Source organism: Panthera onca, chromosome D2, assembly GCF_046562875.1.
Source record: "Panthera onca isolate mPanOnc1 chromosome D2, mPanOnc1 haplotype 2, whole genome shotgun sequence".
NCBI classification, from domain to species: domain Eukaryota; kingdom Metazoa; phylum Chordata; class Mammalia; order Carnivora; family Felidae; genus Panthera; species Panthera onca.
Genome location: NC_138349.1, coordinates 1,134,346 through 1,160,875, shown reverse-complemented (window position 1 = coordinate 1,160,875; position 26,530 = coordinate 1,134,346). Strand labels below are relative to the sequence as shown.

Below are 26,530 nucleotides of genomic sequence, written 5' to 3'. Positions count from 1 at the left end.
GCGTGACACGGGAGGAGGTCCGGACGTCACAGGCACCTGTGGTCCCCGCGAGGCAGGTTAGTGACAGCCGGTGGCCACTGCACGACAGCCCTGTCCACAGACGTCTCAGCGGCCACGCGCTCTCAAAGCTTTGTCACGGCCACTGAGGGTGGCTGGAACTGCCGGAACCACAACATGCCACGTCTCAACTGCACGTGACGGAGGGGTTTCACGTGGCCTGGCAGTCAGATTACGGACGAACGGAGAGCCACGGGCTACAGTCTACCTGCAGTTGTTGTTGAATTGTCTGCGGCTGAATTCCTGTTGATCTGGTTTTATGGTTGAATTCGTGCATTCTTATACTCCGTGCCTGGGCGAATTTCTCGTCCTTTTTCTTTCACGTGGTTGAAAAATAGCCGTGTTGTTGGGACCTCACTACTTCGGAGATTGTGATCGGGGGACGACATCCCAGCTCTCTCACTGATGGCTGCATGGAGCTGGCAAGTCCTTAACCACCCTGAACTTGTTTCCTTATCTGTAACAATCGGGGTGTGCACGAGGTAAGCATCCCCAAATGCAGAAAAACATGGCTTCAAACTGCCTTGTTATTAGGCAAGTGGCACTCTATTTATCTGACATTTTCATGTGTGTGTGTGTGTATAAATATAATATATATATACACACACATATATATACATATATATACATATATATAAAGCTTATTTATTTATCTTGAGGTAGACAGAGGGAGCATGAGCAGGGGAGGGGCAGAGAGAGAGGAAGAGAGAGAATCCCAAGCAGGCTCTGCGCTGTCAGCACAGAGCCTGACGTGGGGCTCGAACTCATGAACCGTGAGCTCATGACCTGAGCTGAAATCAAGAGCTGGAGGCTTAACTGCCTGAGTCCCCCAGGCGCCCCCATCTGACATTTTATATTTCTGCTTTTTAAAAAAACCTCCTTAAGCTCTGTGCTGGCAGCACAGAGCCTGCTCGGGATCCTCTCTCTCTCTGCCCCTCCCCTGCATGCTCGCTCTTTCTCAAAATAAATAAACTTTAAAAAAAAAATCTCCTTTAAACAATTCCCTTGCCCTGAATTAGATCTGTCCGGTATACTTTGAACCACTCGACCATTAACAACATGAAGGGGCACAACGTAGCAGGTGCCCGCGTGCGGCTCTCTCCACGTGGCCTCCCTCACCCTCCACCTGGCTGCCGGGGACCGTCCGCAGCTCACACTGATCTGATGCTGGACCCCGTGGAAGCGCGGCGAGCCATCAGCCCCGGGTCCCAGACTAGGCTCGTGGGGCGTCCGAGGCGGGTGTGGGTGAGGCAGGCAAACGCAGGTCTCCCGGAAGGCAGAGCCCGTGTCCTCGCCGGACTTCCTGCAAACGTGCCCCAGGCACACGGGCTTGTCAGGTGGTGAGGGGCCACCCGCCTCATCACTCTGTCCCGTGCTGCCCACCCACAAGGAACCACGGACCTAAACTGACGTGTCCACGTCTTGTTTCTCGGGCGCGTGCGGGATTCAGGGACCTTTATGTTTGACGACTGCACATTTTCTGGGGGGCACGTCCCTCCGCAGCAAGTGGATAAGCGGCCGTCACCAGCCCACCTTCCCTCTGAGCCCGGAGCTAGTCGCCTCAGAGGGCCAGGCCGGTCTCTGTCCCCAGGCAGGGGCTGGGACACCAAGCCACCCTCCACGGCCACAGCACTCAGTGCTGCCTTTAAGTAAAACTGAACCTCCAGGTGGCCCCAGCGGCTTGTTGAGGATGAGGACCACACAGGGTGGAGAGATCTGGGGGAGAATCCCTCCCCCACCGCTTCTGATGGAGTTCTGTGCAAACACTCCTGAAATCTTCAGGGAAAAGGGCCAATTCTCTGCATTGTCCTCAATCCTCTCTTCAAAAGAGGTGACAAAATAAAGGGAAGTTTCATCTTTTCGTGCCTGTGGGCCCTGCTCCTGGGTGCCCAGGGAAGCTGTCCTTCAACATTTACGGGGTCAGAATGACTTGGCAAAACCTCAAAGCACGGGGCTACTTCTGCCCCCACACACACCGTACATCTGCTCCGTTAGAAACTTAAGCAAAAAGGAGCATTCTGAACAGACAGATAAGAAAAAGAGAAAACCTCCCTGCTCCCCATGCAATTAAAGTCCCACAGCCTTGCACAGACTAGAAACAGAAGATAAAGTCTCTAACCTTCCACACTGTCCCCGGTCGTGATGATTTGTTAATTCTTTATGTGCAAACACATACGACGCTGCCCCAAAGGCCCCTCCCCGGAGCAGTCCCTCCTCGTGAAAGTCGTGTATTCGGGCAGCTGGGCCTAACTTGGGCTCCGATAAAGCTCTTCTTTTCTCTCTAAAATTTTAAAAAGGTTTGCTCATTTGCTTCGACATCGGCTTGTGAGCACCCTGGCTGCCTCACCTGGTTTTGAAGCAAAGACTCTGCAGTAGAAATCAGCCTTCTTCATGGGGCACCTGGGTGACTCGGTCAGTTAAGTGTCCACCTTTGGCTCATGATCTCACAGTCCGTGGGTTCGAGCCCCGCGTCGGGCTCTGTGCTGACAGCTCGGAGCCTGGAGCCTGGAGCTTGCTTCGGACTCTGTGTTTCCCTCTCTCTGTCCCTCCCCTGCTCATGTTCTGTCTCCCTCTCTCTGTCCCTTCCCTGCTCATACTGTTTCTCTCTCTCTCAAAAATAAACAAACATTAAAAAAATTAAGAAAGCAAGAAAGAAATCAGGCTTCTTCAGGCCTGACTGGGAAAGTTCTGTCTGGCCGGTCAGAGAAAAGCCGCGCCTGTCCTGGCTGGGGACACCCAGCACAAGCTGGCACGGGAGCCCCAGGTTATCCACACTGGGCTGTGTGCCATCGTCCCCTACCTGGGAGAGGTCACACGATCATGCTGCCCAGGTCAGGCTGTGTGTCAGCTTCTGCAGGGGCCCGTGGGCACCCCTCTGGCCATGCGGCCGACATCCGCGGGCAGGGGCTGGGCCCTGTAGCCCAGAGGCTGGGTCCGTGTGGACGCTCAGCTCAGATCTGGCCCAGGACCCGGGCACCAGGGGCCGGACGTCAGACCCGGGCCGGAGGCCTGCGGTGTCGTGGCTACTGGCTAAGTCCACCTAAGAGTGTGAGCCTGCTGCTTCTGGGCTTCCAGAAAGGCCCCCTGTGGAGAAATCACTTCTGCTTTAGAGTCTGGCTGTGGGAGGGGACCCCCACCTTCTCATGCTCCCCTTAGATGCTCCTGGAAGGAGGGGCGGGTCGAGAGCCAGGCGTGAATCCAGGTCCTCCATTTTCCCGGGGGCGTCTCCGGCCCCCAGTCGCCACCCCGCACCTTCGCTTCTCCGTGTGGAATCGGGAAACGACCCCCACCCGGCGTCACGGAGACGAGCACCCGGCGTTTGCTGGCCCGTCGGGCACCATGCTGCTGTCTTACCACAAGCTGCATTCAGACCTCACACCATCATACAAGATCCCCGTCGTGACCACCGCATTTTACAAGCGAGTGACAGGGTCGGAAGGACCCACCCAGGCCCGGGCGTGAGCAGGGGTGGGTTAGGACCCCGTGCCCCCCACAGCAGTTGGGCAGCAGGTGCTCGTCCCGTAGCTCATTTGCTCTGGGACACGTGACACGTGGAACATATAAAAGCTCTGAAGCGCAAGCAGGAACCCCGCAAGCCGACCCCGCCACCGGCACCCCACCCATTAGCCCCCTGAAGCCGCGACCACAGATCCCACAGCAGGGGCGGCTGAAACAACAGAGGCTAATTCCCTCCCGGTTCTGGAGGCCGGAGGTCCAGGATCAGGTGTCCACGAGCCCGGTTCTTCCCGAAGCCTCGCTCTGCAGTCCTCAGTGTGTAGCCGGCCGGCCCTCCCCATGTCCCCACGGGGTCGTCCCCGTGCGTGTCTGTGTCCTCGTGTCCTCTCTTCTCACAAGGACGCCCGTCAGAATGGGTCAGGGCCACCCCTCAGGTGCTGGGACCAGGATTCAATGCATGGGTTTCAGAGAGACACGACTCGGCCCCTCACACGCCCCACGTGCACGCCCGTCCCCTGCCTCCCCCAGCCTGGGGGCGGCGTCTCTGCCCAGTCAGCAAGGCCCCAGAGACCACGGCACGAACATACAGAAAAGAAACCAGTGTGGTTAGTACCGAGGAGAGGCTGGCCGCCGTACATCTGTTCTAGCGATCGGTCCGGGGGCTGGGAGAACGGCTTTGGGGGTGGGCTGTGGACCCCGCGTGCCCACCACACACAGCTGGGCCAGGACATCTCTCTTACCTCACCTCTACGTGCGGCACTCAAACGGCTGCCACGGTGACACCTCAGCACCCCCCCACTTAGGTAGGAATATGGACCCAGCCCACGTTCCCCAGTTCTCGAAATGTCCCAGTGCCCGTGGTCACGGCACCCGGGGGGAACAGCGGGGGTCACCGCCGGTGCTGGGCTGGGGCAGCCCTCTTCCTCAGAGGGCGATGTGGGTCCACCGCTGGGCCCGGGTCTGCAGACGGGCCTGGTGTCATGACTGGTGCCGCAGCGCCTGCCCCTGGCTTCTTGGCTTCCATCCCCGTCTTCTCTGGACCGTGCGGACTGAGCGGGGCCGTCGCTGGCCGGCCCGGGCCTCACGCTCGCTGCCATCACAGGCCAGTACCCACGGCCACAGGCCGTGAGCCTCCACATCAGCTCGTCGCCACATTTTCTCCAGTGAAGACAGTTCCTTTCCAGGAGATATGCTCACTGTGGGGACGGCATGGTGGCCCCAAAACGTCCACAACCTTACCCCCAAAACCTGTGAGTATGGTACACACAGGACCAAAGGGACGTCATACACGTGGTGAGTGACAGATGCTGAGGGGGAGATGATCCTGAATTATCTGATGGGCCAACGGCATCACAGGCTCCGTGGGAGAGGGAGCGGGAGGGTCAGAGTCGGAGATGGAGGTGTGACAATGGGAGTGAGGACACGAGGCAGGGGCCGTGAGCCAAGGGACGCAGGTGCCTCGAGAAGCTGGAGAAGACAAGGAAACAGATCCTCGCCCAGAGCCTCAGCAGGAAGCAGTCCTGTAGACACCTCATGTCACCCAGGGAAAGCCAGCCAGACTTGTGAGCGCCCGAGCTGTAGGAGAAACGCGTCTGTCACAGGCCACCAAGGCTCTGACGGATTTCTACGGCAGCCACGGGAAACGGAGTTGAGACAAACCGTTTTCACCCTGTTGGGCATGAATGCCAAGGCGACGAAAGCCCAGCAGACACGGCCCGGAAGTGCTCGGGTCACAGGTCAGTCCATGCGAGCGAGAGCCTTCCGTCTGAGGCTGAAAGCAAAGCGCTTCCTGTGTTAGGCTCCCTTTTGTGCCCCGGAGACGCCTGCCCTCTGCGCACCGTCCGTTCCATGAGGGCCGTGTCGTGTTACAGGGCTGATTTCTCTCCAGTGGCAGCATGGGCTCCGCTTATCAGAAATCCCGGACACGTGGCCGCGTGCTGTGGGCGTGGAACCACACGCCAGCTGGAAAGACAGGAATGCACCTGCATTTCCTCACTCGTTCATTCAAGTCTGACTGGGCTCCCTCGTGCCACGGGCGCTGTGTGCCGCTCTCGGGCACAGCCTCCGTGCTGATACCCCGAGGGGCCCCCAAGCGACACAACAGCAAGGTCTCACATAATCCACACTTTCATGGCACCGATGGGCTCGCAGGAAGCGAAGGACCTCGCCAGGGGACAAGAAAGCGACTCAAAGCCCGCTGTCTAGGAGACATCTGGAGAGGAATCTGCTTCATCCCCAGACTGGAAAAGGAAGAGGGGAGCGCCGGGACTCAGGAAGATTGTGGGGGGTGGGGCAGGGACCGTGTCTGGACTGCCCCACAGCGGGGCTGCCGCTCCACGGGGATACGAACCCTTGTCCCCAGCCATGCGGAAAGTGCTGCTGTTCTCACGAGGGCTTTGCGTGAGGACCTTGCGGACGCCTGGGTTTTAAGAGTGGGTCGATGCCAGGTAGGAGAGGGAGGGCAGAGGCAGAGGGCCATGCAGAGCCAGCCCTCCCTCCCTCCCCGCTGCACCCTGAACCCCCAAGAGCCGGAGCTCACGGGAGCCTGGGGGAGGGTGACCGGTGCCCATGGGCCATGGAGCCGGTGGGGGCCGTCTATGGGGCTCAACTGTTTGTCCCCAAATCTCAAAGGCGAACTCACCCCCGGGCTCGCCTGGAGCATTCACTGAGGAGTCATCCCACGCTCCTCCCGAGACGCCAGAGAACCAGCATCCCCGCGTGGTCCTCCTGCCTTCCTGAGGCAGTCCCGCTGCCCACGCCTCGTGCACCCTCAGTGGCGGGTGGCACCCGCGAAAACCAAGGTTGTCTTCCCTCTGCGGCCTCACTGCCTTCTGAGGAAGGATACGTTTCAACCGCCACATTTAGAACTCGGCGCGGCCGGCAGAGCAGAGATGGCGCCAGCTGCTCAGAAGCATCTGGAACGTTTTCCAGAAAATAACTCCCAGCCATTCTGAAGTCTGTGAAGCTTACCTAGAAATGCTTATTCTCTTTTTTTAAAACTTTCTAGAAAGTAGATTTCAAGTTTTAAAAATATTTTGTCTTGGGGGCGCCTGGGTGGCTCAGTCAGTTAAGCATCCGGCTTCGGCTCAGGTCATGATCTTGCAGTTCGTGGGTTCAGGCCCTGCATTGGGCTCTGTGCTGACAGCTCAGAGCCTGGAACCTGCTTCGGATTCTGTGCCTCCCTCTCTCTCTGCCCCGCCTCCACTTGCACTCTGTCTCTCTCTCAAAAATGAATAAACATTAAAAAAATACATAGTTTTTATTTTGCTTTTCTTTTGATACAGAAGGATGTTAGTTATCAGGAATCTACCAAACATAACTTACAGCCTCTTCATACCAAGAAATTAAACAGCAAAAACTAAAACAGAACAAAATGTTCTTATTGTCCATTGTGCATAAAACACTTACTTCCTCTGGGCAAGCAGGCACCCTAGGTTTGCGCACACAGACCCTTCCACCATTCCCTCCATCCACGGCCACGACAGAGATGTTTAAAAAGAAAGCATTAAAAACCCTAACCCTTCCACAGACCAAAGGCGGAAGGAAGACACAGAACAGGGTGCAGGATAGAGACCTTGGACCTGCGGGGCTCTGGGTCCAGAAATAGGCAAGTGGCTGGGAAATGCGGTCCCTGAGGGTCGAAGAGTCTAAAACTGCCCAAAGGGAGTGGGGGAACAACAGCCAAGAGCATCACCTAAAATTGGACCCAGGGCAAGTCTCCCACCTCTACGACAGGAAGTTGAGAAAGAAAATCACCTCTGCAACAGTTACCTGAGGATCCCCCAGAGGATGGACTTGGACACTTCTGCACTTCTCAGGGGGTGGCTGCATGAGAGCCCCGAGCACCCAGTGTAACACACATCAGCGCTGCAGAGCCCCAAAAGGCTGTGTGGAGGCACCTGCAGGACAGAGAAACACAGACAGGTGAGCAGACAGAGAACACAGAACACAAGCCCCTTGTTTACGACGAGCCTGCCAGCCTCAACTCCAAAGCACGTTACTCTAAGAAGAAAGGTAACAAGATCAGCAACCAGCAGATGAATTCATCCCAGATGAAATGAAAACAATACAGCAACCTAAAAATTAAAATAGAGATTTTAAAATAACCATGTTTAGGATTCTCACATTGGATAAAGAGAAAACATCCACAAAAACTTGGAAAAGATTATAAAACCAGAACTGGAAAAACAAAATAAGAACAGTATAAAAAAGAAAATTAGAAATGAGACATGAAGTCATAAAAAAATAACCATCTAAGTACATGATACAAAGTCTAAGTGGGCACCAGTGGAGACAGATTTCCCGGTGGAGAGCACAGGTAAACATGAAGAAAAGCAGTTTTGAGACATGGAGAACAGACTGACTGGTTTCAATCTATCCCCTCACAGGAGACCCAGAATACGAGAATCGAGGTTGGGGTGCAGACCACAGGCCACATTTACGTGAAGACAAAACGCCTGGAATGTCCGGGATCGAAGATCCTTTCTGTTCTCAGACAGAAAGAACACACCAAGTGCCAAGCAGTGTCACTGAAACAACCCACACTTGACAATTATCGTAGTGAAATGTCAGGACATTAGGACACAGTAAGAAAAGACGGATTTCCCTCACAGAAATGGCAATTCAATGGACAGCAAGCTTCTCGTCAGCAGCAAGAGCTTCCAAAGAGTCGTGTCTTTAAAATTCTGACTCGAGATAACTGCCAACGAGGAGTTCTATACCAGTTGACCCTCATTCAAGAGTGAGATCAAAAGAAAGACTTTTCATACACTTTCCGACAGGCACGTCTGTAACCGCCACACTATGCCCGTCCTGCCACCGTGAGTCATCTGGGAATCTTCTCTGAACCTCTCACCTGCCCTTAGCGTTGCGTGTGCCTCCAGAAACTAATAGCCCGTCTTCCTCCGTTTCCAAGCCTCCTGCAAGAGCCCCTGTAACCACACAGAAAAGTATCCAGGGCAGGAGAGGAGGCACTCCGAGGGCAGGACGGAGGTGCTGAGTTGGCCAGAGTCTCCGTGTGTTAGACTTGCTCGTGGAATCCCCTGTGCCGACCCTACTCTCCCTGCCTGTTGATGGATGTGGTCTTCTAACCTACTTTCTGCTTCACCAACACCCTCTTCAGCTCTAAGCTATTATTGTATTTTTTCAGACCCAGAATTCCAATTTGATTCCTGGCTGTAATTTCCAATATCATTACTTCTTTGAACATATTAAGCCTTACCAAACTGTATTCTTGCAAACTTCATTATCTGGACCACCCACAGGTCAGTTTCTTTTTCCTCGTTTTTCTTGGATTTGATCACGTGTTCATGTTGCCTGGTGTGTGACTAACATTACACACTTTATTTCTACGTTTTAATGTTTATTTATTCATCTGGGGGAGATGGGCGGAGAGAGAGAGAGAGGGAGAGAGAATCCCAAGCAGGCTCCTCACTGTCAGTGCAGAGCCCCACACAGGGCTCAAACCCACAAACCATGAAATCATGACCTGAGCCGACCGAGCCACCCAGGTGCCCCGTATGTTACCCATTTTAAAACCATGAAGATAACTGGAGACCTAAGATGGCATTTTCTTCCTTCTCTGGAAAGGACTGACCTCCACTTCTGGCAGGGAGCCAAAAACACAGCACCCCGGTCACACAGCTGCGGTCTGAGGCTGAGCTTCAGGCCCCATGAGGTTTGGCATTCCTCCAGGTCACTCTTGTCCTAGAGTAAGGCATTACGGAGCCCCAACCCAAAACCCGGGGGTTTACTAGACCCTCTGTCTCTGCAGGGACGTCAGAATAATAACTTAATCCCTTGGGTCTTTGGTCTCTTGGGAGCTTTGCTCAGAAGCTGAGGTTTTTGTTTTTTATAATTTTTGTAATGTTTTATTTTTGACAGAGTGCGAGCGGGGGAGGGGCAGAGGGAGGGACAGAGAATCTGAAGCAGGCTCTGCTGATGCCCCAGTAGCTGAGCTTTCTAATACCTCTTCCAAATAGAAAGATGCTCACTGGGGGAAAAGTTCACCTTTCTGGAATGCTTCACTCCCTTGTTGCGGAAGGGTTGGTCATAACGAGCTAGCCTGCCCTTTCTGTAGCGGAAACCGAGAGTGACCTTTCACAGCAAGGTGGATCTTATCTTAGCATCCGTGTAAAGCTCTTCAGGGACCTTTGTAGATGATACTTTGGGCAGCCCTTCTAACACTGTCCCCAATTTAGTTTCAGGTACTGTGGTGGCTTTGTGACGACGTGTCAGCCAAGTTAGCCTTAACTACCATCCCTCCTCCCCCTCCCAACCCCTTTCCCACGGGGTTTGCTAACTGGATCACAAGAGGCATCTCGCTGAGGTTTGGCGGACGGAGGGTGAAGCCGCAGCGGTCCGGTTTTCACACGTGGGCGGTCCGGGCGGGGCCCCAGGTGTGGCTGCGGCCCATCCGCTATTGCACACCTGCTAGCTCACCTCGCTGGCGGGAGGCAGGTGTGCGGTCCTGCGACGGACGGTGCCAACTTCTTCTGCAGGACGTCCCCAGGGCCGGTCCGTCCTCCCGGCTTCCTGCTTGCGCCCACGCCCCCTGTCCCCGGCAGCTTCCCCTCGGCGCCGCCTGCTCCAGCACAGCCGTGGACTAACAGCCTTCGGGGGCCGTCCAGCCAGCTCCGCGGCGCGGAAGGTCCGCCCCCTCGATCCCCGCAACGGCGCCCCCGGGGGTCCTGCGTCTGCCTGGGCGTCCGCCTGCCGCCGCCCGAGCGCCCGGCCGCAGAGGGAGTCCTGCTTGGCCCCGGCCCACGCGGGGCTCCTTGCTCCCCCGGTGGTCGTGTCCGCGTGACGGCGGCGATCCCGGGACCCTCGGAGGAGCCAGGCGGACGCGGGGCAGAAGCGAGGTCAGGACCCCGGGAGGGTTCGCGGGTCCTGGAGGCCGCTGGGCGGAGTGGAGCGCGCCCCGCCCAGGGTCTGCTCGCTCTCGCGGCCGCAAGGGTCCTCCTCGCGCATCCGACTCTCCGGACTAAGGCACACGTGCCCCCCGGGGACGCCACCGCCTGCCGCGCGGAAGAGACCGCGGGCCGCAGCCCACGCGCGCTGGGACGCGCCTCCGCGGCCGGCGCAGGCGCACCGCCCTCCCCGCGGCTGCGCGTGCTCCGCGGCTTGGCCCCTCCGGGACCCCGTAGGGCGTCTCCATGGCGACCGCGTGGGCCTGGCGGCCTGCGTCGTTGGGCTGCACCGCTCTCGGTTCCCCGCGTGCCAGCGAGCTCCTCCTCGCGGAGAGGGGCGCCGCAGGTGAGGCGGAGTGGGGTGGGGTGGGGGTGGGGGGTCGCTGCAGGTGAGGCAGGGGGCGAGGTGGGGGAGGGCGCCGCAGGTGAGGTGGGGGGAGGCAGGGGAGGTGCCACAGGTGAGAGCGGGGTGGGAGGGAGCCGCGGGTGAGATGGGGGGACAAGGGGAAGTGTCGCAGGTGAGGCGGGGGTGCCTGGTGGGAGGGCGCCATAGGTGAGGCGTGGTGGGTGGGGGGGAGGGCACCGCAGGTGAGGTGGGGGTGCGGGGTCGCCGCAAGTGAGGCCGGGGGGGGGGGGGGGGGAGGAGGGCGCTGCAGGTAAGGTGGGGGGGTGGGGGAGGACTCCGCAGGTGAGATGGGGGGACAGGGGAACTGTCGCAGGTGAGGAGAGGGTGCAGGGGAAGGGCGCTGCAGGTGAGGGGGGTGGGGTGGGGTGGGGGTGGGGGTTCGCTGCAGGTGAGGGGGGGAGGTGCCTGGTGGGAGGGCGCCATAGGTGAGGCTGGGGTGGGAGGGTGCCAGGGGTGAGATGGGGGGCAGGCAGCAGAAGGAAGGTGGTGCCCCCTCGGCCCACTGTGCCCTGTCCGGCTGCCCCGGGAAAGGCTGTGCACCCCAGGCCTGGAACTTGAGGACTAACGGGTCCGCCCAACCAGGTCTGGTGCAGATGGGGAAACTGAGGCAGGCATGGTGGGGACGTGGCGCAGCCTCCGCCGGGGTGTCCGCGGGTCGCCCTCTCTCATTCATTGCTCAGCCTTTGGGCAGCTCCTTAACTACCCCAAGCCTCGCACTCCTCAGCACAAGCACGGGAAGGAAGTATGTGCGTGTGCTCGTGTAGCAGCCAAGTGGAGCGTTAACCAGGGATCGCGTGTGAGCCCATTAGCATTCCGATGTGTGTTATTACCGCTGGATCCGTTGTTTAGAAATTACACGTGGAGGGGCACCTGGGTGGCTCAGTCGGTTTAGCGTCTGACTTGCGCTCGCGTCATGATCTCCCGGTTCGTGGGTTTGAACGCCATGTCGGGCTCTGTGCTGACAGCTCAGAGCCTGGAGCCCTCTTCGGAGTCTGTGTGTGTCTCTCTCTCTGCCCCTCCCCTGCTCACGCTCTGTCTCTGTCTCAAAAATAAATAAACATTAAAAAAAAAGTTAGAAATTGCATGTGGAAGTGTGCTTCCCCAGAAGAGCTGCTGGTGAGCAGCAGTTCTTAAACTACTTTGGGAATATTGTGGAACAACTAAAAGTGAAGATTCTTTTTTGACAGATTTTCCCAGCACCTAACTTTGTGTTCCCCAGACCCAGCGCTGCTCCCTGAGCCGAACGGGCAGGATTCCTGGGCTCGGGGAGGTTGGTACCCGGTGGAGGGGATGGGGGGCGGGGGAGAGCTCAGAACCTCAGCAGGAGCACGTTTACGGGAGGAACGTATCGGCTTACGGGCCGAAACCTTCTGACGTTTTCATCCCTAATATAGCCATTCTTGTTTTGGGTCATTGTGTTTTCCAGGAGCTTAAAGTGGAATCTTGGAACTCTGTGCGGCGAAGTGAGGCTCATACGTTTAATCAGAACCTTCTTGACTTCCTGCTTTCTTCCTTCCTTAGAACTTGAATGTCAAATTTATGATACCGTTTATGAAAAATGGTGGTTTTGTAAGCAAGTGACACTGTCGCAGATCTGCCCCATAGCCACCCCGTGCCACCTGGGTGAGTGTGGCAGTGACCTAGCTGTGGCCGTGTCTCCCTCTCTGTCTCCAGGTGACTCCAGAGCGCGCAGGATGAGCAGTGGTCCCCCGGCGGCTGGCAGATGGACGGAAGCGGCCCCTCCGAGCTGCCCCCTGGGGCGGCTGATCCAGAGTGCGGTGCCGGCCAAGTTAGCAGCGTGCCTGCCTCCCCCTCCGGAGAGGTTCACCAGGAGGTCAAGGGGGTCGTCCTTTCATCGGTCTTAGACTTGAGTCAACGTGGCCTTCACCATTTAGAAGAGATCTTTAAAATCCCCAACATTAAAGTAAGTGGGGCATTTCTCATTTGTGCCTCTGCCTGGTAGACATGAATGGCTTTTACTCGGAGGCCTCACCTGAGGAGAGAGATTCCAGAATGAGACAGAAGAGGGTTGACTCAGGGGCTCATGTGCGGCTCAGCACAGAGTGAGGAATTGAGGTACGGGGACGAGCCAATGCAAATACCTCGTGGAGTTGGACCGTGATATCCATCCTGTCTCCTCAGAGGGTCTTAAGCACCAAAGAGCTGGTGGTAGAAACCACTGCCCATAACACCCTTGACCTCACGTAAAACACCGCGCCCACAGACCCCCACACATCGAGGCAGTTGACCACCGTTTCTCAGCCCTGCTCTGCTGACATTACCCGTGGACTTTGCCCTGTGCCCAGTGTCTTCGCCAGGCCCGTGCCAGCTGGTAATCCAGGGAGCGCTGTCTCACCCCCCGTGATTTCTAGACTAAGCTTCGGTCAGAGCACAGTTTTGACGTGAGCGGGGTCCTGCTGCCTGATACTCCTGTAATTTCCTTAAATCTCATTCGTCTCCATCTGGAACGCGAGAGTGAGCATATTGCTGTGGGTCATTGCAAGAACTGGACCGCAGTGTCCACAGCATGGTACACGCCAGACACGCTGCACCGTTGCGGTGTGGACTGACCTTTGGGAGTGCTTTTGCAAAGCCGCAGGCCCTAATCGTAAGTGGCTGCTCGAGGACTAAATCCTCTGCTGCATGTGACACGCCCTGGTTTTGCTGCCCAGGCCGCCACCGACCTTGCCGTCCCTCCCTGAGCACCCACCTCTTGGAGTGAATTGCTGGGTCGTCAGGGCTGCTGTGTGCCCTCTGCGTGGGCACACGCTCCCAGCTGGCAGTCCGAACCCTGATGGTGCCATGAGACTGTGTTACCTCTGTGCATAAAGGAAGAAGGAGCCTGCTTTTCAAGCTTAATAAAGAAGCATCGTAACTGTTTATGCCCTTCAGAAAACAGAGACGCTAATAGAGATGTCATCGCCATGGCAACCAATCACTGAGGGAGGCGGCCACTCACGCGGCGCCGTGGCCTTCGAGGGGTTATGGGTACACGTGCCGGCGAAGCAGCCATCGCCAGAGTCGCCGGGAGCACGCCCACTGCTTCCACTGCCACATGCGGTCCTGGAGCGCGGGGGGACCCAGCTTCCCCGGGTCTCACCAGCCCGGGAGGGAGGGTGGGCTCCTGGGGCGCAGTCACCTGGCTGTTCCCTCAAGCCACTGCGGTTCTGGAGTCGGGCACTTAGAAGCAGCTCGCCCCGAGATGGCGGGCCTGGGGGGCTTGGAGCCCACGCTGCGGCCTCTCATCGAGGTGCGCACACCCCTGCCAGAGTGACCGCCAGCCCGTGTCCCCGAGACCGTCCGCGGCCAGCAGGGTAGCTGCCCACGCCTTGCCTGGCGGGACAGTTTGCTTTCTGTGTGCTTGTAAAGCTCCTGTCGTGACCTGTGAAGGGGCTCAGAGGACGGCCTCGGAGGCAGAGTTGGGAGTGGGGACAGCGTGGCCCGAGGGGGTGGCTGGTGCTTCCCTAGCACTCCCATGCACCCCGCACCGCTCGCTTAGCGTGGTCTGGCAGGTGGGTCCCCCGAGCCACTTCATAGGGGAGGATGCTGGAGCCCAGAGAGGTTTGGGAACTTGCTCAAAGTCCCTCAGCTAATAAGGTTTTGAAATCTAGATTTGAACCCAGGAAGCGTGGCTTCCAGGCCATTCTCGTGACTTTGCGCTCTGCTACCTGGGTAGGGAGGTGTGACCTACGACCTGTAACGGCCCCATCGAGGGGGTTCTTCTCCACCCACGATCGTGCGGTGCCCGACTGTGGGATTATATGTGCCCACGTGACCCGGCCAGAGTCCCCGCGGCACATGCCGTCTTCAGCCTTCCCTTCCTGCTCCTTCTGACGCCTCATGGAGACTTGATGGCGCTGGGCTGGCGCTTGGAGCCCTTGCCGAGGTGGTGGCGGCTGGGGTCGTGTTTGGGCGCCTCGGAGAGCAGCGTGGCGCACCTGTCTTTTAGGTTCCTTTAATTATCTGCTTGGGATGGGTCCCCGACCAGACTCCGCTCCTGCTGCCTGTGCACGGAGCAGAGGCCCGCGGGCTGCTGAGTGCTAGGGCGCGAGGGCGGGGGCAGTGACCGTGGAGCCTGAGAAGCGCTGAGCGTGGGGGCCCACGAAGGGGAAAAGGGGTTTAAAGCTCGGGAAGTACGTTTGGTCTGAGGGGTGTTTGTAGCAAAAGCCCCGTGTGCGCGGTGGTGGTGGAGTCCCTGTCCGGCCCGTGAGGCGTGCGAGGGGTCCTGGTGCTTCTCTTTCCCTCGTCTGCTGTTTAAACTACGGAAGGATCGGTTAGTGTGAGTTTTCTTTCAATTTGGTGTGTGTGGTTGCAAAAGCTAGTGTTTGTTCTGGAACCGCCTTGGCTACGTCACGGCTCAAAACGTGCTTAGTTGACAGAACGTTCTCTTCTCTTCCCTGGAAGCAACTGCACCTTCAAAGAAACGCCCTCTGCGAGATTCCCGCAGACTTCTTCCAGTCGCTGCCAAACCTCGCGTGGCTGGACTTCCGCTACAACAGCATCAGAGCTCTTCCTTCTGGGATCGGGTCTCACAAGTGAGTTGCGCGTTTCCAGACTTCAAGAAGCAGCACGTTTTCAGATGCCTGAGTGCCTGCCCTTTTGCCGCGTAGCTCCTACTCCTGGTTGAATTTTGGTTTCAGCTAGAAGCTTTTAACGCTATTTTTAAAGCCAGCTAGGAGATGCAACAAAGCACTTGACTGTAGTTATAATTTAGGGTAGGGGATGCTGGCAGCCACAGTGCCTTTGCCAGGCCACCCGTGAGGTTTTGGCAACACCTGGTTCCATCTCTGACTCTCCTCATGGGAAGCTGCCTGAAGGTCAGAAATATGGCTGAGGAGCTACAGCCGGCCTCTGTGCTCCTGAGGCCTCGTGTATATCTTTTAGTTTCCGGTAAATAACAAGAAATGCTTTCCGTTTGGAGAGTTGGAAACCCCACATTCCCGTGGCTATGATTCCAGGGATTTCCTAGCACCCCCGCTTCTAGAACAAATGCCTCGCCTCCCTCCCTCCTCCTCACGTGGACTCTCCCCAGCAGCTAAGGGTCAGCTGGCACCGGCACTCCCCGAGGAGCCACGCTCTCTGGGAGCTCGGCCTACCGTCCTGACCCCGTCGCCTTTAGCACCCACGTCTTTCCAGATCAGTGTTTCTTACCCTTTTGAAAGCCCGGTAACCCTTGTAGGCTGTCCTTTAATGCCAGCGCTTCCTGGGCAGAGGAGAGCACATGCGTAGGCCCTGGGAGCGTGTGCCTGGTGGACGTGAGGGACGGCAGGGAGGCCAGAGAGGAACACAGGAGGCAGAGGGGCAAGAAATGCCTTGAAAGAGGGTCAGCCCAGCTAGCAGGCCAGGGATGCAGTGTTGGATTTCATTTTGAAAGAGCTTGGGAATCCCAGTGGGTTGGAATGGAGAGGGCTGCAGTTTGACTTGGCTTTGAGGTCACTCTGTAAGGGGGGGCGAGGGTGGTCGTGGAAGGCCAGTTAGGAGGCCACGCGGCCGTCCCCACCAGAGGCGGCGGCCTGGGCCAGGCTGACAAGGCAGAGTGCCAGGTGGACTTGAGGGCCGGTGGGGTTCAGGTTGGTTCAGGGCATGGGAGGAAGAGAGGTGTCCCAGGGCGACCCCCGGTTCTTACGTGAGTAATCACGTCCGCACACGGCCGTGGTGGCCCCTCCAGGCAGCAGAGCGGGAGGCTGTAAAGGCCCTTCACTTGCCTGGAGGGTGGCTCACTGCTTGCTGAAGTGTTTTGTAAGAAGTGAGCGTTTTGTCCGTGTAACAGTAAGAGAACATGTGTGAATCTTTTGTGCCTTTTCAGGCCCCACAAGGAAGCAGCTGACTTCTGATGACAAGCTGGGGTCTCCAGCAGGGGGCAGTCAGAGCCAGGAGCCATCTTCCTGGAGCTCTGGGGTCGTCGGGGTCTGTGGGTGGTGCCGCTGGACGCACAGAACCCTGTCCCTGGCTCCAGCCAGGACGGTGTGACGGTGACTGAGGGCCGCGCCCACCGCCCACCTTGTCCCTTCCAGCTGACGACCTCGTGAGTCTTCTGAGCTGGTGGTTAGGGCAGGTTGGGAAGGAAGGCTTTGTTCCTCCCAGGGTGACTCATCTTTTGTGTTGAGGATAATTTAGTGCTTTCTGTCCCTAGACTGTGGCATTAGCATAGTTGAGGAGAGGGTTTGCTCCTCAGAGTGTAGACAAACGAAAGCCTCTTCCCAAAGTGCTGCTCTTTCTTCTAAAATAAGCACACGGTTCTCCAATTTTGGAATTTGTTGATTTGCCAGTCAAAGCCAGCTGCTTAATATCGTTTAAGATATAATTTTGCATGTGATTTATAGCCCATTATATCATTAAAATTAGATCAGCTTGCCGAAGAGCTGAAACATATTAATCAGAAGTGTTAAGTAATTACGGGCTTATTAAAAACCTTAAACTTTCCAAAAGGCCTAATGAAAGCAATGCCAGTACTAATGTTCTCCCCCCTCATTGTCCTGGATGTGTAAGCTTTGCTAGCGGAGAGAGAGAGAAATTTGTACGTCAGCATACACGCCTCCCCAGGCAAGCCACTGCGGTGTATGCGTTCCGTGGAGAATCTGTGAAACAGCCCGTGGACCGACAGTGCCTAGGGGCCAACATTTACAAATTTATTATTTAACGTGTGCACGAGAATATTCAAACCTGTCATTGCATAAGGCGGGAAGACGCTTCCTTGGTGAGTGGTTGGTTCCCGCGGTCTGCGCCCCCGTGAGCAGGCAGGTGGCGGGGACGTCCAGGGCACCGGCCGCCTGCTCACGGGGGCGCAGACCGCGGGGTCTGTCCGTCGTGTGGGGGAGCAGGCACTGCCCCGTCCTCGGGCCGTTTCTGTACCCCACGATTGGGGCTAAACCAGCCCCCGGTGGTTGAAGTGATGGCGTTGACATGACTCACTCTGCATACACTGAGAAAAGTTGGACCGATAACGTCTGTTCCTTTCAGACCTCACGTAAGTAAGGAAAACCAAGGGAGTAAATGGAAAGAAAGTCGTCTCACCCCTTGGCGATCTGATTTTCCTTTGGGGTTGCTGGTCCGGAACTTAAACTTCATTGGCCCAGAACAGGAGAACTCTCACTTGTGTGTCTGTGACATTGCCTTTCCGCTTTCAAATCTTGGAGACCCTGGCCAGTCGTGATGCTGGATTTTAATGTTTTCACTGTCCAAGGGGAGATAAGGCTTGAGATGGCCTCCCTCCACCCGCCGCACGGATTCACACGCGGGGTCTGTAGGTGCGTTCGGCTGCTGGCCTCCTCTCTGGCGGGAGGGCCGAAGGCGCGGACGCAGGGTGGACGGCTCTCCAGCCCCGCGGTCACCCGGCTTCTTTCCTGGGGCCGCTGAGGGCTCGGCGACTCCTGAGCCCGCAATAGAGGAGGAGGCGGGTGGGGGCTTTTCTCCAGGCGGTTGTGAGGGCGACCCCGTCGTGGCCGGCGGCCATCCCCACACGGTCAGCAGCCCCGTGTGCCTGGGACTCCGGCCGGCCGGCCGTGTGCTGCAGCGAAGGTGTGGAGATTGAATACTACGGCCGACTTGACAGTTCTCCAGACGTCTCTCGGCGAAGCCCGGGGTGACACAGATACAGGGGGGAGGGGTCCCACCCTCTTCCCGGGTGCCCGTCCCCCAGCCTGGAAACATGAGCCGGGGTGTTTGTGGTCTTTTTATGCCAGATTTCAGCTGCTGGTCCCTAAAAAGTGAAGGAGAGAAAGAAATTGATCCCTAGTGTATGATGAGTCTTCAGAATTCCACGGGAGGGGCGCCGGGGTCAGTCAGCAGAGCACCTGACCCGTGATTTCAGCTCAGGTCATGGTCTCACAGTTCGTGGTTTGGGCCCCACATCGGGCTCTGCGCTGACACATTCTCTCTCTCCCTCTCTTAAAATAAATAAACCTTTAAAAAAAAAAAAAAGAATGATGTGTGAAAAACAAAAGAAGCACAGTATGGTAAAAGGGGAAAGATAGAATTTAAGGTGAAATACTCCTTTTTCCCTATCATTCAATCAGTAACTTTTTAGTGTTGCTAAAAAGTGTTACTTTCTCGTGCTCCTTCTGTCCTCTCTCCCCATGGCTGGTTGGTGAGAGATTTTGCAGGGGTGTTAGGTGTTCCACGAAGGAAGGGGTCTGGAGCCCGGTGCAGGGAGAAATGCCCCGATGCCACGCTTCCTCGTCTGAGACTACGGATTCTCCCTCCCCAGCCGGACAGCGAGCCGCGCCGCAGCGGGCTCCCGGCACTTCGAGCGGGGAGGACTTGCTGGCAGCGCCTTAGGGTGCGAGGCCTCCTCACAGCAGGCCGCAGGAGACGCGGGCAGGAGTCCCGTCCCCCTGCAGGGCGGCGGTGCCCCTGGGTTCCGCGGCTGTCACAGCTCGGGGAGGGTCCCGCTGGCACTCGTGGGTAGAGACAGGCAGCTGGACGCCCTGCAGGACGGGCCGCCTGACGGAGAGTCGCCCGTCCCCAAGCGTCAGTTCGCCGACGGGGGAGCCTGGCCCATGCCGAGACGGGGGCCACACGCGGGGCACGCCGTAAACGAGTGTGCCCACGCTGAAGCCGACTCCAGGGAGAGGAGGTAGAGGAGGAAATTTGACGGTGTCTTTTAGGGACGGTCATTTGATTTTCTGCTTCTTAAACTATGTATTTTTTGTTTTATTTTAAAGGCATTTGAAAACTTTGCTTTTAGAAAGAAATCCTATCAAAATGTTACCTGTGGAGCTGGGTAAGTATTCAAGCATTACCGTAAAAGCTGGCTGTGAAATGCTGCCTTTTTGAGTTAGTGGAACCCGTAGTGGGCGTATCAGGCGAGTCGCGGGGGCCAGCTGGCTACTATTTACAGTTGCTTCCACTGTGTCCCTCGGGGCCCCAGACCCTGCGGCTCCCACGACGAGCTGTTATGCGGGGACCTGCATTCTTCCATTCTTCGCAGAAAGTGTGATGATGTGTCAACGGGGGGGGGGGGGGGGGGGGGGGGCGTGGGGGGAGAAAGAAGAAGGATGTGGCGCTTTGTAGCCAGCGCACAGCTCAGGAAAGCTGGCGTCACAGCTGCAACTCCCGGGCCCGGTCCGGTCCAGTCCCCGCTGCACCCTGTGCCTCCCGGGGGGCCCGCGGGTCCGGACTCGCCCTCCCCTCGCTTTCCTGGAGGGCTCTGCCACTGACGGCTCTCAGACGATGTCTGTTTCAAGGACCCTCCTTTTGTGTTTTTTGGTTTTAATAGGAACTTTATCGTCACATCGGTTTCCAGGCAACACCCGGTGCCCATCCCGGCAGGTGCCCTCCTCGCTGCCCATCCCCCACCCAGGACCCTCCTTTTGAACTGTCTCTAAGTTGAATCCTCCCGATGGGCTGTCCCGGCGACTTGCAGTTTGGGCTCAGCACTGCGGTCTTGGGGTGGATCTGCAGGGACACGTATGAGGGCGGTGCCGTCACTTTCATTCACTTTCGTTGCTGTGAATGACGAGGAGGAGGAAGCAGAAGACGATGTTCTCCTTTCCGCATCTGTTTCGTTTCGTCTCATACTTCTGCTCTTTACTGTCTGTTTCTTTAGGTTTAACTTGCTGTTCTTTCTCTAACCTGTTGAGTTAGAGGCTTAGATCACTGGTTTTCCACCTTGCTTTTCTAACCTATGCCGTGGCAACTGTGATTTCCCCCAAGTGCTGCCGTGGCTGCTCCCACAAGCCCCAAAACGCGGCATCTCCAGGTGTTTTCCAACGTGAACCTTGTCAGGTGCTTACGGGCCCTTCGGGACGGACTAGTGTGGCCGCTGCAACCTTCTTCTGTCTACTCTTTACGTGATGTGTTTTTCCACTCTCTTACTTCGAACCTCTCCGTGGGTACGTTGCATGGCTGGTAGGCAGTATGTCGCGGGGTCTTGCTCTTCCGTCCAGTCAGACTATCTCTGCCTTTTGACGGAAGTGGTTAGACTGGTTAATTTAATATAATCATTGACATGAATGGATTTCGGGCTGTCGTTTCACTCCTTGCTGTTTGTCTCAATGCTTTTTTTCTGTTCCAATGACTGCATGTTGATTGGGTATCACTTAGACTTCTAACTTTTATATTGACTTTTCAGTTATTCTTCTTAACATGCCTCTACCGTCTCACGGTTGCTGTCAGGGTTGCACCACGTATGCCTCGAGCTAGCGCTGTCCTGTGTCACCACCTGGTAGCCATACCGGCCTGCTCTCTCCGGTCCTCCTTATACTCAGCCTGTCCTACGGATGAGGTCTACCTATGTTATAAACCTGCAACACGGACTTACAGTTTTGGCTTTCAGCAGTCACGTATTTTTAGAGAAACTAAGAGAAAAAAGCATTTTATGTTTGCTTAACATGTAGCATTCCACGTAGACATCTCTTCGCTCTTTCCTGAAGATATAGCTGGTGTCCTTTTCCTTGAGCCTGAAGAACTTCCCTTCAGATTTCTTAAAATCAGTCTGTTGGCAGACTTTTAATTGTTACGTTTCCGGAAATGTCTTCATTTTGCCTTAATTCTTTTTTTTTTTATTTTTTTTATTTTTTTTTTTAACGTTTTATTTATTTTTGAGACAGAGAGAGACAGAGCATGAACAGGGGAGAGTCAGAGAGAGGGAGACACAGAATCTGAAACAGGCTCCAGGCTCTGAGCTGTCAGCACAGAGCCCAACGCGGGGCTCGAACTCACGGACCGTGAGATCATGACCTGAGCCGAAGTCGGCCGCTTAACCCACTGAGCCACCCAGGCGCCCCGCCTTAATTCTTTTTTGATGTAAATAATTTTTTTAAGTTTATTTATTTTGAGAGAGAGGGAGCATGGGGGAGGGGCACACAGAGGGAAAGAGAGAGAATCCCAAGCAGGCTCCACGCCGTCAGCACAGAGCCCAACGCGGGGCTCGAACCCACAAACCGTGAGCTCATGAGCCAAAATCGGGAGTCGGACAGTTAACAGACTGAGCCCCCCAGGTACCCCTTGCCTTGATTCTCAAAGGATATTGTTGATTAAAAATAAGGGTTGAATTTGTTTCATCCAGGACTTTAAAGAAGTTCCACTGCCCTCAGGCCTCTGAGGTCACTCACTTTGTCCTCCTTTATGAACTGTGTTCATTGGCCTTGGTTACTTTCAAGATTTCTCTGTATCTTTGCTTTTCAGTGCTTTGACTCTGAGGTCCTTAGCTGTGGTTTTCTTTATATTTTTCCTACTAGGTGTTTGTTGAACTTATCCAGTTTTTTTTTTTGTTTTTTTTTTTTTTTTTTTTTATTTTTGGGACAGAGAGAGACAGAGCATGAACGGGGGAGGGGCAGAGAGAGAGGGAGACACAGAATCGGAAACAGGCTCCAGGCTCCGAGCCATCAGCCCAGAGCCTGACGCGGGGCTCGAACTCACAGACCGCGAGATCGTGAGATCGTGACCTGGCTGAAGTCGGTCGCTTAACCGACTGCGCCACCCAGGCGCCCCTCCAGTTTTGAAATTCACATCTTTTTGCCAAATTTGAGAAAGATTTTGGTCATTAACTCTTCAAATATTTTTCTGTTCCTGTCTCTATTTGTCCAACCTTTTGTTATTGTCCTACAGATTACTGACCTTCTGTACGTTTTAAAAAGGTAATTTTTCTGCTCTTCAGAGAAGATAGATAAGTATCTTCAAGTTCATGCATCTTTTTCTGTCATCTCTAATTGGCTGTGAAAACCGTCTAGTAATTTTTTTTCAGATACTGTGTTTTCAGTCCTTGGATTTTAATATTAAAAAAATAGTTTCTATTTTTCTGTGCAGAGTTCTTTTTTTCATTTAGTATAAACAAATTTTTCCTTTAATAATTTTTTGGACTTTATCTTGGACATTGCGGTAGATACACTGTGGAGATTCTGGATTCTGTTATCTTCCTCTTTAGAGTACTGGTTTTTGAAAATAGGTAAGTTGAGGGGCACCTGGGCGGCTCAGTCGGTTAAGTGTCCAACTCTTGGTTTCGGCTCAGGTCATGATCTCACGGTTTCATGAGTTCGAGCCCCACATCGGGCTCCAAACTGACAGTGCGGAGCCTGCTTGGGATTCTCTGTCTCCCTCTCTCTGCCCCTCCCCCATTTGCACTGTCTCTGCCTCTCTCAAAATAAATAAATAAACTTAAAAAAAAATTTTTTTTAAATAGCTAAGTTGAGAGAACCCAGACTCCCAACTGTCTCTCTGGCATCGGGCAGCAGGTGTGGCCGTGCTGTGTGCGGGAAGTTCAGGACCGTGCCAGGGATTTGCACGTGGGCCGTCTGCACGGCGATGTAGGGCCCCCCTTGGCGGTCCTCTTCTGTCCGGAGTGCACCCCTTCGCTTTCTGGCTGGTGCAGTAGCTCTGTGGTCTGTCCTCTGGCGCTACAAGGTCACATAGGTTTCTGTCTGTTACAGCTGCCCCGCGTGGGGCCCTCTGGGGCCTTCCGTCAGGCAGAAAGCCATACAGATGGTACACGCGTTTGTGTCTTTCTCTTCTGGAAGCTGTCATTCCCCCTCTAGTTTCTGCCTGCTTTTCACTTCTGGCTTGCCCACGGGTGGTGTATATTCTGCCCAGTTTCTGCAGACTGGTTATCTGCAGGGAGTTGATCAGATTGGAGCTACGCCAACATTGCGGGAAGCAGAGTTGTCCACTGTACTGTTTGTAGCATCATTTAGTGGTTCTCTAGACACTATGCCGTCCATCCTTGACCGATGACCGTCGGCTGAAGTCAGACTTTCACCACTTTTAGTTCCATTGCCTCCTTCCTGCCTTTTGGGCTATTTTTCATAGATTTTGCTTTTACGTCTTGTTATACATCCCACAAACGCATCTTAAACTGTCAGTATTTATTTATATTTTCTTACATGTTTAACCTTCGTTTCTCAAGTTGCCTGCTTTCACCCGGGAGGACCATCGTGGCCTGAAGATCTCCCTTTAGTATTATCGTTTCCTCTTTGGTAATGAATTCTTCAAGTTTGGTTTTCTAAAAAGTCATCTTTATTTTCCATCATATTTGGAGGCTGTCTGGCTGAGTAGAGAACCCAGGTTTCAGAGGTGTGTTCACTACTTTCAAAATGTCTTTATTGTCTTCTGGCTTCTAACTTCTGCTGAAAAGCCAGCTGTCGGTCTTACTGTTTTTCCTTTAAAACCGATGAATCTTTTTTCGTCTGGCTGCTTAAAACTCCTCTCTTTGTGTTTAATTTTCAGCAGTTTACCTGCGGTGTGCCTGGGCGCATCTCTCTTTGCATCCGCTTTACTTGGGGTTCACCGAGCTTCTGGAACCTTTAGCGGGGTCTTTAATCAGAGCTGGACAACCCCTGGCTATTGACATTCTTTCTGCAGACCTTGCTTCCTTCTCATCCTTTCTTCTCTCCCCCTGGGCCACCCTTCGGTGGGTGTCGGCATCTCCACTGTGTCCTGCGGGCCTCGAGTCTGCCCTTCTTTTCCCGTCCCCTCTCGTCTCTGCTCCGGATCCTGCTACTTTGTGTTTGCTGGCCTCGCAGCTCACGGGTTCTGTCCTCTGCTGCTGTACTCTCTCCCTCCGTCCAGGGGCGGTCAGCTGGACTTGAAACTGTGCGAACGGCGGGGGAGACGTGGAGTCCCTGAGCCGGGTCACCGACCGCCGCCGGGCAGCTCGGGCGATCCGACGGCTGCCTCTCGCCCGTGTTCCTGCAGGGCCGTCTGGGTGGGCTCAGGACGCTTGACCCGCAGGTGTCTTCTGTCAGCACGCTAGCGTGCCGTTCACTGGGCTCTGGCCTCCACTGTTTGACCCGGAAGTCACTCCTGTGCCCGTGTGTGTGATGGTTTGTCGCTCCTTTGTGCTTTTCAAGCTCGTTTGTCTGCGTCTTCGGTGACTCTGATGTTTCCAGGCGTGACTGCCTTTGGCGGTCACCTACTTGGGGTGAACTTGTGGACACTGCCCTGGCGTCTGTCAGCGAGCGGGGGACACGTGCGCCGTGGTTTCCCCAGAAGCGTGCCGGGCCCCGCTCGGGTCCTCTGCGGCTCTCGTTCCGGGCGTGTGCACCAGCGTACGTGAGGCTGTCCCACGGGCCTCCGGAGTTCTCCCCATCTCATGGCGTTTCTCTCCCATCATCAAGCTCACTTGTGTCCTCTGCCGTCGCGTGTCTGCTGCCGGGTCCCTCTAGAGAACTTTCCACCCCGGTCTTTGCAGTTTCAACTCGAGAACTGCTAGCTGGTTCTTTTTTTATAATTTCTGGTTCTGTCGACATTTCATCCCTGTTGAGTCATTTTACCATATTTTTCTGTAATTATTTAAACATGGTTTCCTTCGTGGCTTTGAACATATTTGTGACTGCTTGGAATTTCTTGTTCGCTAAATCCAACATCTGAGCTGCTTGGGGACAGTTTCTAGTGACGCTTGTTTCCTGAGTATGGGTCACGTTGTCCTCCCCGAGGTTTTGTTGCGTTTCAGATGATACAGCAATTTCGTATTCTGGTTTTTGCCTCAGGGCTGTCACCGTCTCTTCTATTCACTCTATTTCATTTATTTCCTTTTGTGACTCGCCTGGGCTTCACCTGTGCGATCTGCCTCCACTGCAGAGTTGTTTGTTTTTTTTTTACAGCAAAGCTCAGACATCTGTCGTATCATTTTACCCCAAATTCCCAATAGGATTTTTAATCTTTCCTCCTTGTTTCATCCGTGGAGGAGTGTGTGAAGGTGTGGTTTCCTCTCTCACAGGGAACGTGACCACACTGAGAGCCTTGAACCTGAGACACTGCCCCCTGGAGTTCCCCGCCCCCCTCATCGTGCAGAAGGGACTGGGTGCCATCCTGGCCTTCCTGCAGGCCTGCGCCATGCAGCGGCCTCCTCCCCGAGGGTCAGCTTCTCCAGGTTGGTGGGACCGTCACTGCACCAAACTGCATTAGAACTGAAGTCACTGCTTGTTAAAACCAGGACCCAGGGAGCCTGTCTCCTCAGTGGCGTCACGGGGAGCACGCTGGGCCTCGCGTGGCCTCTGCTGGACTCACACCGCGATCGGGGGTCCGTGCCGGCCTGTCGGAGCTGTGTCTTTCCTCGGTTCTGTGTTCATGGGTCTGCGCTCTCCGCGCCCCTTGCAGAGCCCGTCTAGGGTGGGATCTGGTAAAAGTTCACTGGGTAAATCGAATGAAACTCCTCACCAGCAAGCCTCACCAGGCACCTGCTTCAGGAAATTCCCTCGGCCCGTCCGACAACTATTTCACAACAGGAGCAGTGACACGCCCTTACTCGTGGGCAAGGGGCCGTGGTCTTGCCACTTTTTGGGTGCACGCTCACTCAACATTTGATCCTGTGTTTTCAACGTGCGGACCATCCAGCCAGGCATTCTCACGTGCTCACGAGATAATCTAACCGGGAAGGAGCACTGTGGTTCCACTCAGACAAAGTAGACGTAAAAGAGAATTGTAATTGAATGCTCACGAAAAAAGTGAGTGCTCTGAAAATTTACTTCGGAGCATCGAAACCTTTACTGCTTAAACACAGCTCCTAGATTAAGAAAACGCCTAGACTTGAAGCAGCCATGATAGTTACACATGTGATACAGTCAAAGTGTGGGAATTACTAAGTCTGTCTCAGTAAACATAAGGAATGGCCAAAGTAATTAGGAAGTGCTGATCTTTTTCCCAAATCCAAACAAATGACCCCAGAATGTGTCATCATAAACACCGATTGTATTTGCAAAGTGTCTTAGTTTGTGTCCCCCAACAGCAGTTCCTGAGTCAGGATTCAAGGGCCAGTAACTGATTCGAG

At 55.2% G+C, this 26,530-nt stretch overlaps 2 protein-coding genes across 12 annotated transcripts in view; one reads left to right on the top strand and one right to left on the bottom strand.

Annotated features, from left to right (window-relative positions):
- The window catches only part of STK32C (serine/threonine kinase 32C), a 97,468-nt gene extending 86,955 nt beyond the window's left edge, over positions 1 to 10,513 (bottom strand). Inside the window, exons 1-2 of one of the 2 annotated variants that reach the window (XM_081790433.1) lie at positions 9,955 to 10,513; positions 7,285 to 7,412 (exon numbers count right to left, since the gene is read on the bottom strand). In XM_081790433.1, the coding sequence (XP_081646559.1) occupies positions 7,285 to 7,344 (60 nt within the window). In that variant the 5' untranslated portion in view covers positions 7,345 to 7,412; positions 9,955 to 10,513. Of the gene's footprint in view, positions 1 to 7,284; positions 7,413 to 9,522; positions 9,770 to 9,954 lie in introns of those variants that run through there. The other variant, XM_081790434.1, reaches the window with a different exon arrangement.
- Positions 10,514 to 10,660: 147 nt separating this feature from the next.
- Positions 10,661 to 26,530, top strand: part of LRRC27 (leucine rich repeat containing 27) — a 37,152-nt gene continuing 21,282 nt past the window's right edge. Inside the window, exons 1-7 of one of the 10 annotated variants that reach the window (XM_078435024.2) lie at positions 10,683 to 10,767; positions 12,015 to 12,097; positions 12,254 to 12,290; positions 12,502 to 12,751; positions 15,232 to 15,362; positions 19,491 to 19,549; positions 25,481 to 25,633. In XM_078435024.2, the coding sequence (XP_078291150.2) occupies positions 12,551 to 12,751; positions 15,232 to 15,362; positions 19,491 to 19,549; positions 25,481 to 25,633 (544 nt within the window). In that variant the 5' untranslated portion in view covers positions 10,683 to 10,767; positions 12,015 to 12,097; positions 12,254 to 12,290; positions 12,502 to 12,550. Of the gene's footprint in view, positions 10,768 to 11,273; positions 11,570 to 12,014; positions 12,098 to 12,253; positions 12,397 to 12,501; positions 12,752 to 12,783; positions 14,340 to 15,231; positions 15,363 to 19,490; positions 19,550 to 25,480; positions 25,634 to 26,530 lie in introns of those variants that run through there. The other 9 variants (XM_078435021.2, XM_078435022.2, XM_078435025.2 and 6 more) reach the window with 9 other exon arrangements.